The 8,881-nt window shown below is 33.9% G+C and overlaps 1 protein-coding gene across 1 annotated transcript in view; it reads right to left on the bottom strand.

Annotated features, from left to right (window-relative positions):
- Window positions 1–1,123: 1,123 nt before the first annotated feature.
- MUSK (muscle associated receptor tyrosine kinase) overlaps window positions 1,124–8,881 on the bottom strand; it is a 1,728,668-nt gene continuing 1,720,910 nt past the window's right edge. Inside the window, exon 17 of the mRNA XM_044061034.1 lies at window positions 1,124–2,356. Coding sequence (XP_043916969.1) covers window positions 1,674–2,356 — 683 coding nt within the window. The 3' untranslated portion in view covers window positions 1,124–1,673. The remainder of the gene's footprint in view (window positions 2,357–8,881) is intronic.

The raw sequence follows: 8,881 nt of genomic DNA, 5'->3' as shown, positions 1-8,881 counted from the left end.
TTTTATGCATCTTGAACATTTTATTTACTACAAATGAAATACACATTCATACTCCTACTGTGCAATCTCATTAAATCCATCTTTTCTTTAACACTTAACTTCCAAGCTTTTAACAGAACAAGTTCTGTTGCAAGATGTTTTATGTTTTTGTCCTAATACACACATACATATATATATATATATATATATATATATATATATATATATATATATATATATATATATATATATATATATGTATTGGTGGATTACATAATAATGGTTTTCTTTAGCGATTCATTAATTCTCATTTTCTAAGCTAAAATGCAGTCATGACTGAGAACTGCTGCCACCTGGAACCTTAACTTCTGAACATTTAGTCAGCCATAGCACATGTAATGGTAATTGAAGTAGGTGAAGTTATAGTCAGGTAAGTGTTAAAGGAAGTCTTTCAGAATCTGGACATAATTGATTCCAGATAACCATTTTTTGACCTTTAACTGTATAATACCAACTACCTGTTCAGGCCATCAACGTTTTTCCATATATCAGAAAATACCAAAAATTACAAACATCACAAATATGGCAACAATAAGGGTAGCAAAACAAATCTGTTTCTGTTTTCAGATATCTACAATTAAAACTTCAGTTAATGGGCTAGATATACTGTTTTTGGAGGAAATCAACCAAGTAAGGTTTTTTCGTTCATCAATACTGTATTTTATGCCTGTACTTTGGCTGTTACTTTATATTTTACACAAGCCTGTTTCATTTGATCCTGAGAGTATATGCTGTGACAGCATACAAAACAACAATGTAATATTTCTATAAACACTTTTCCATCTGTTTTTGCACTTAAGGCAAAAGGGTAATGGTAGAAAATCTGCAGAAAAAGTCTGCTTGCCGCATTTGCATTTTACATTTCAGGTTATAATACAAATTTGGTGATCACTGCAGATTAGTAGGCATGCATGGACTGTAAAAAGACTGGACTATAAATCCAACTAGTCTTTGAACCTTGAAAACTAACAACATACACTTTTGTGGGTCTTCTCTCATCTGATTTTTTCATTTACACAAAATTTCTGTTATAAAGGAAAGTAATGCATGCACATTACAGCACTGATCAAAGTTTTCACTGAATGCGGTCTCCTGATTTTAAACTGAAAATATCCAACTGAACTAAAAGAAGTAAAGTTTTGCAATTAACATAGCAAATACTTTCATCAGAAATATCTGACAGAAATAAAGCTTAAGTTCACAATGTTCTGCTGCAGGATAGCTGTGACACTGTCTTTGATTTATGAGAATTTATTATTTCCTAAAAAGTCACATCTGTTAAGCAATGCTGTGAGTCATGCCAGGCATGGGGGTGGGATGTCTTTGGTATATTTCTTGACTAACTTATTTACTGCTTACCATGGAAAGCACAGGTGTTATTAACAGTTCCAGCTATGGCTGAACATTGCATGGTGTTTTACTTTGATTGAAGTAAGTATGTTCACTTAACTCCTGATAACTAAGGGGAAAAGTTTAACTTCTTCAGATCCCTCCATCTTGGCCAGTTTTTCTGTAGGCCTGTCTTTCTGCTCTCAGTTTCTGGTATACCTATGGGGCCCTAACTGTCATTAGTCAGATCAAACTGAACCAAGGAGTGTAGGACAACAGTAAGCTCTTTATACCATACAAAGATTTTACACTTGAATGGACGCCACTGCCCGATCATGCATGCGTTCTAGAATACAGTGAATGCTACCAAAACTGGGCCTATCAGAAGGAAGCTTGCTCCAGCACAAACGCATGAGGTTGTACAACTCTAAAGGACAGTTGTCTGGGCAGGAAAGAATGTTTCCATCTCTGACATAATAGATTACTTCCTCATGGGCCATCCCATAGTATGGCTGCATGCCATGTGAAAAGATCTCCCACAGTACAACTCCATAAGCCCAAACATCGGACTCAGTAGTATAACGGTTGTAGAATATGGATTCTGGTGGCATCCATCGAATAGGGATGGCATCATTTTCATTTGCCTTGTAGTAATCTGCAGAATAGATATTTCTTGAAAGACCAAAGTCGGCAATCTTGACCACTTTGTTGTCACCGACCAAACAGTTTCTTGTGGCCAGGTCACGATGAACAAATTTACGTTCAGAAAGGTATGCCATGCCTGCTGCAATCTGTTTTGCAATGTAGAGTTGATCAGTACAGCTTAAGGGAACAGGCAGTTTGTCTGATTCAATGCTCTTCCTGAAAAGGCTTGAATGGCTCAGGTTAAAAAGCACACTTGGAGACCGCTGACGTAGAAATTCATTAAGGTCACCATGAGCCATGTACTCAAACAGCAAGCACATTGGTTTCCCAACAGCACAGACACCTAAAACAGAAAACAGAAGACATCACACATTTTGTTAAACAAATTAATTAAACAGGTTATATACTCTCATTACAGTCAAAGAAACAGACTGGTAGAATCCTCAGCTAATTAAAATAAACTCTACTGACCATTCATAACATCCGTATTTTTACAGGTGATGCCAATTAAGTTGCAATAAATATATCACAGTTATGACTTCAATGTATAATGTATATAAAGCATACTCTCTCTCTCACATACACACACACACACACACACATACACACACACACTTAGTGGTAAATCACTTTGGCTATAGTGTGCAGGGTCCTGGGTTTGAGACTTGCAAGGGCTGATTCTTTACAACTGTGATGGTTTAGTGGTTAACTGCTGTGACTATAGTGTACAGGCTGCTGGGTTCAAGAGCTGCTTAAATCAAACAAAGCTCCTCATTAGCACTCTTCAAGAAAAATCTTGATGATTGGATGGGTGATACGAAATTCATCCTGGGATCACTTCTGTGGCTCTGCTCAACAGGGGCACAGGAAATTAATTTTCTTGGGTGGCAAAAGCCAGGGTACCTTTTTGGCTAGGTTTATATGGGCCCTAGGGCCAATAGCCTATTACCTACCTATGAACCTATATATATATATATATATATATATATATATATATATATATATATATATATACATATATATATATATATGTATATATATATATATATATATATATATATATATATATATATATATATATATATATATATATATATATATATATATATATATATATATATATATATGTGTGTGTGTCTATATACAGGTTTACTATCAAAAGGGCGATCAGACTCCGTTTGAATTCCATATGTCTGATCGCCCAATTCAACATGCGGAAAAAAGAAAAAAAAAATGTTGAGATGCACAACAGCGAATGCCAGTGTGCATTCGCTGTTGTGAATTCCAACATTCTGAATGCAGATCGCACTATAGTGATGGTTTCACATGTACCCTTTCCCTCACTGTAGTGCAGTCTTGGAGTTTATATATATAAGTAGGCAGGGTTGGGGTGCAGCCCCCACATGGGGGGGGTGCAAGGGGGCTTGCCTCCCTGCAAAAGTGTTTTGTTATTATTGACCAGAATTGCAGCATTTTCGGTAAAGTCAACATTTATGAGATTTCGACTTTATCAAAATGCTGCATTCTACATTTTTTGTGTTTTGTGTTGTGATTTCTAGTCATTTGATTCAGACATCTGAACACTCGAACTGAGTTGGTTCGAGGAAGTGATAGTAATCCTATATACAAATATATATATATATATATAGAGAGAGAGAGAGAGAGAGAGAGAGAGAGAGAGGCTTAACTTTCATACCATCTCAAAGCAGCTGCTTGAGTGAACTTCTGGTAGATCTGAGAATGTTTGGACGTTCAGTGACTTTGAACTCAATGTTTATGAATGCTACCACTGAATATAAAATAGGTAATAAGTATATGTTTAAACGAAAGAGTTCTTTTATGCCAGTATTTTCAAATGTTCTAGATAGCTTTATAAAATTATGTGAAAGAGATTTTTATGAGTACTTTAAGAAACGCAAATGCTGTTTCTTTAATATTACTCAATATGAAAAGAGCTCTTTATTTAGTTTATCTAATAATTTGAATATAACCATAAAACCTGCAGACAAAGGGGGTGGGATAGTAATATTGGATACTGATGAGTACAATGAATTGATGTTGACAATGCTTTCAGATGCTGTTACTTTTTGTGAAATTGATCAAAGTATGCTAAGAAAATTAATTTATAAAATTTATGATGACCTGTATGATCTTTTGATGTGCAGACAAATTTCTTGTTGAACATCCTTTGGTACCATACATAAAATGTTTGCCTAAAGTGCATAAGGGTATTATACCATTACCCATGCGCCCAATAGTAGCAGGAGAGAGGTGGGCGACCGTGACAGTTTCAGTTTATATAGAAAAAACACTTAGTCCTTTGATTGATAGTATACCTACAATTTTAAAAGATACATATCAATTAATTAATGTTATTAATACTATGCCACATAAATCTATACCTACTACCTGTTTATTAGTTACCCTAGACGTTAAGAGCCTAATTACTTCAATACCTGATGAGTATGGGTTAGAAGCTGTAAGGGAGTTACAAAATTATTCGTTTAATTTTGACTCTGAGAAACAAACTCTTATATGTGCTTTACTTGACATTATTTTGAATAATAATGTCTTTATGTTTAACAATCAGCTTTACTTACAAAAATGGGGTGTCGCGATGGGCACCCCGTGCGCCAATACTTATGCTAACCTTGTGGTATACTATTGGGAACTGAATAATTTATTTAATAGTGTATTTTTTGAAAAAGTTATACTATATAAAAGATTTGTGGATGATATACTTTTATTTTGGAATGGTACAATAATGGAATTGATGGAATTTGTGAATTTTTTGGAAACTATGACTAGTTTTTTAAGATTTACGATGGAACATTCTGAGTATACTATTGATTTCTTAGATGTTACTATAACAAAAGATTCCCATGGTTCTTTATCCACAAACCTTTTTAGGAAACAATGTTGGAAGAATACAATACTGGAATATAGTAGCATGCACCCGCGCCACATATTCCCGAATGTGATAAAAAGTCAGTTTACAAGAATAAGTAGATTATGCAAAGAATCTATTCAGCTTAAAGAACAAGCTGATATTTTGCAAGATCTTTTTATAGATAGGGGATATAAGACTGCCATTGTAAAAAATATTAGGGAGAAGGTGTTAAAAGAATTGAACATGACATCTAGTGATACTACAGCTAACAATTTGCATGTAGCTTGTAAGCAAGATGGGTGTTATAATTTTAAAAAGTGGACTATTTCTAGAAATGGAGCTACTTTTATAACTAGATACACTAATGACAACAGTATCATAATGGGAATTATACATAAGCATTGGCACATATTTGATCTTGACTCAAATATTAGTAAAATTGTAGGTACACAACCAAGATTCATATACAGGAATAGTAAGAATCTAAAGAGACTACTTTGTACTGATCATAGCACATCAGTTGAACAAGCTTATTCTTTGAGAGCAGGAAGGTCTTTTGGAACCTTTCCATGTGGCTCTTGTAACACTTGTCATCTGATTAGCGAAAATAAAGATTTTCAACATCCAAACATGAATTTTAGTTTTAAACCCAGATTTTATGCTTCCTGTAATGATTCGAATCTCATTTACTTGGCAAGCTGTAAACAATGTCAAGCCTTTTACATAGGCATGACATCACGAAGGTTAAGAGATAGGATCTATAATCATATTTATGATATCAGGAAGCTTAATCAGTTGAATGCACTGGCAAAACATGTTACTATGCACAAGGGACACTTGTTTGTTTTTAGAGTGTTACAACTAGTTAATAAAACTGAGAGAGGAGGCAATATTTTAAATAGGTTAGAAACCATAGAATTACAATGGATTTTTAGAATGCAAGCACATCAACCTCCAGGTCTTAATCAGTACATAAGTATTAAACCAGTGCTTGATTCACGCCCCTTGAAATAAAAGCTGCACGTATATATATATATATATATATATATATATATATATATATATATATATGTAGAACTATTTATTTATTTTGTCTTGGCCAACAAAGTTTGATATTAACATGATGAAAGGTTTTTATTTATAAGATATTTTTAAATTAATATAAGTTCATTGTCATAGTGATGAGTTAAGTATTAAATTGTAAACTGCTTTTTATAAACATAACATTGATTAGTTAAGTTGGTTTAGTAGAATGTACTGTTTGCAAATCTTTATACCCTAGTAAGAAATGTGAGTTAACATTTGATTAATTAATTGAATAATTGATTGATTAATGGTTTTGATTGAATTTATGCATACTATTTAAGATGAGAGGTTTTTACTGTACTTAGAGATCTGAAGAAGCGTACTCAGTGTGTACGTGAAAGCGCTTATCAACTTTTACTGGATTAAAAGTTTATTATTTTATCGTGATGGTTCAGTTTTGTGTTTTTTCTAAACATTCACTTCTCGTCTTCAAAGTCTGGACCTTTGGACAGCAGCGTTACTTAATTTTTGCTTCATATATATATATATATATATATATATATATACTTCATTTCATTGAGTTACCAGAAGACCGAGTGCTAAAATTTCGACAACACAATGTCCGTATTTTAAGAGGTGATGCCAATTAAGTTGCAATAAATATATCACAGTTATGACTTCAAAGCATAATGCATATAAAGTACACACACACAGACACACACACACACACACACACACACACACAAACACATATATATTTATATGGATCTACTTCATTGCATCGAGTTTCCAGAAGACCGAGTGTTAAAATGTCGAGAACACAATGTTGAAAGATGAAAATACTGAAAGATCATTAGATTCAGTCCCATAACACCAAATACAGTAACATTTTTCTTTTGTTGAGTTGTAATAGTGTGGTATTTCTATAAGAAGTTGTAAATCTTTGTAAAGAGACATGGTTGACGATACGTGTAATAGTGAACGGAATCTGTCAGCTTATGTGGTTTTACTTTTGAAGAGATGGGTAAGGTAGATTTATTTCTGATGGTAGGATTTATTTTTTGAAAGGTAGTGGTGTGAATATTCTTTGCAATGTCGGGATGAATGTGTAAGAATGAATGTGTTTGTGTTGGCAGTGTGTAGGTGTTTTATGAAGGCAGAAGTGTGTATTTTTTTTGCTTAAGTGGATATGTTGTATGGAGATCGCAGTACAATAGGGATCTGGAAATGTACCTTTCCCTTACTGTAGTGCAATCTTGGAGTAGGTATATTTAAGTTGCAGGGAGTGAGGGGGTGCAGGAGGGCTTGCCCCATTCCATAAATGTTTATTTCAGTGTATGCTTAGTGTTTGTTATGCTTAGTTGGAGTGAGTGGAACATCACGTACGCTTTGGCAAATTCGATGTTCTGGGATTCAATTTTGTGAGGGTCAGTGTTTTGCGTTTTCAGTATTTATATCTTTTGAAGTTGTGGTCTTGACATGTTAACATATATATATATATATATATATATATATATATATATATATATATATATACATATATGTGTGTGTGTGTGTGTGTGTGTGTGTGTGTGTATATATATATATATATCATATATATATATATATATATATATATATATATATATATATATATATATATATATATATATATAAAGCAATTAATTGTCACATATAAAAAAACATGAAATTTGTGAACTGTCCATCAGAGGGATACTTATCATTCAGGCTGTTGTCTGTGTGACAGCACTAAGGGCTTTATAGCTTTTGGCACTGTAAAATTCTTCACACTCCTACATTTCTTTCCTGTAACTAGAAGTATGTTGGAGTAGCTAAAGCTTCTTGTACTGCAACAACTTTTGATTGGTTCTATCTCATCATAATGATTAGAACTTAAATCTCAATATGATGGTCAAGATTCAACTCCTGATGTGGGTGTAATGCTATTAAGGGCAAACAAACTGAATTTTTATAGAGCAGAAAAAAATGGTTTTCTGAACACTCTTGTCAAGTGAATTCATAGGTTTATAGGTAAGTACTTGCCAATCAGTCTGGAGACTATTACAAGACTAGGCAATAACCCATATTAAAAAATTCTCTCTGGCTTCAAGCAGAGCAGTAGAAGACAGACATGGAAAGAATTTGAGGTTGCCCATCCAATTATTTATGTTTACTTGAAGGTGGCAAGGGGGAAGTGCTACTATGGTTGAAATATAGTGGAAATTTCCTCCAGAGGCTGGGGATACATTGAGATATGAATCTATCACAACAACGTCTTATTTATTTGTTGAAGATTGAATGACAACTCCAAATTCACAGTCATCTGCAAACTTAGATAACCGTTTGCTAGGAGGGTTGGCCTTAATGACTGAGAAATCAATGCCAAATAGGTGATACCAAACAATGAGCCTTGTGGTTCATCATTATTAACTTGTCAGAAGTGGCACCCGAAACTCTAACCACATGGGTTCTGTCAGACAACTAGTTAGTTATCCACTACACAACACACATTTATATTTAGATTTACAAGTTTCTGAATATAATGTTTGCATGGGAAATAATGCCAAAGACGGTGGTCATGTTCATACATGCTGTATATATTATGTAACCACTATCCACTGTTTCAGTGACTTTGCCAAAGAAATGAATGTGGTTAAAGAGGCAGCACTTAACAAAGCCAAACAGATGAGGGCCCAGGGTTAACAGATTTCCAATGTTCAGATTAATGAAATTTAAGATAATACCTTCCATAGATTTAGTTATGTGGCTAGTTAGAGTAATGGGTCTGTAGTTACCAGGATATTTTGCTAGGTCACCATTGAGAAACTGCATTTGAATGGCTGGTTTTCAGACTTCAGCAATGTATCCAGTGGAGAGGCTTAGATTAACAATGTTATGTAGTGCTTCAGGTAGACCATAGCTGGCACTGATAATCAGGCAACCTCTTATGCC

Source organism: Protopterus annectens, chromosome 2.part0, assembly GCF_019279795.1.
Source record: "Protopterus annectens isolate FY-2018-M chromosome 2.part0, PAN1.0, whole genome shotgun sequence".
Taxonomy (NCBI): domain Eukaryota; kingdom Metazoa; phylum Chordata; order Ceratodontiformes; family Protopteridae; genus Protopterus; species Protopterus annectens.
Note: the sequence above shows the minus strand (reverse complement) of the source record. Positions and strands in the feature narration are given on the sequence as shown.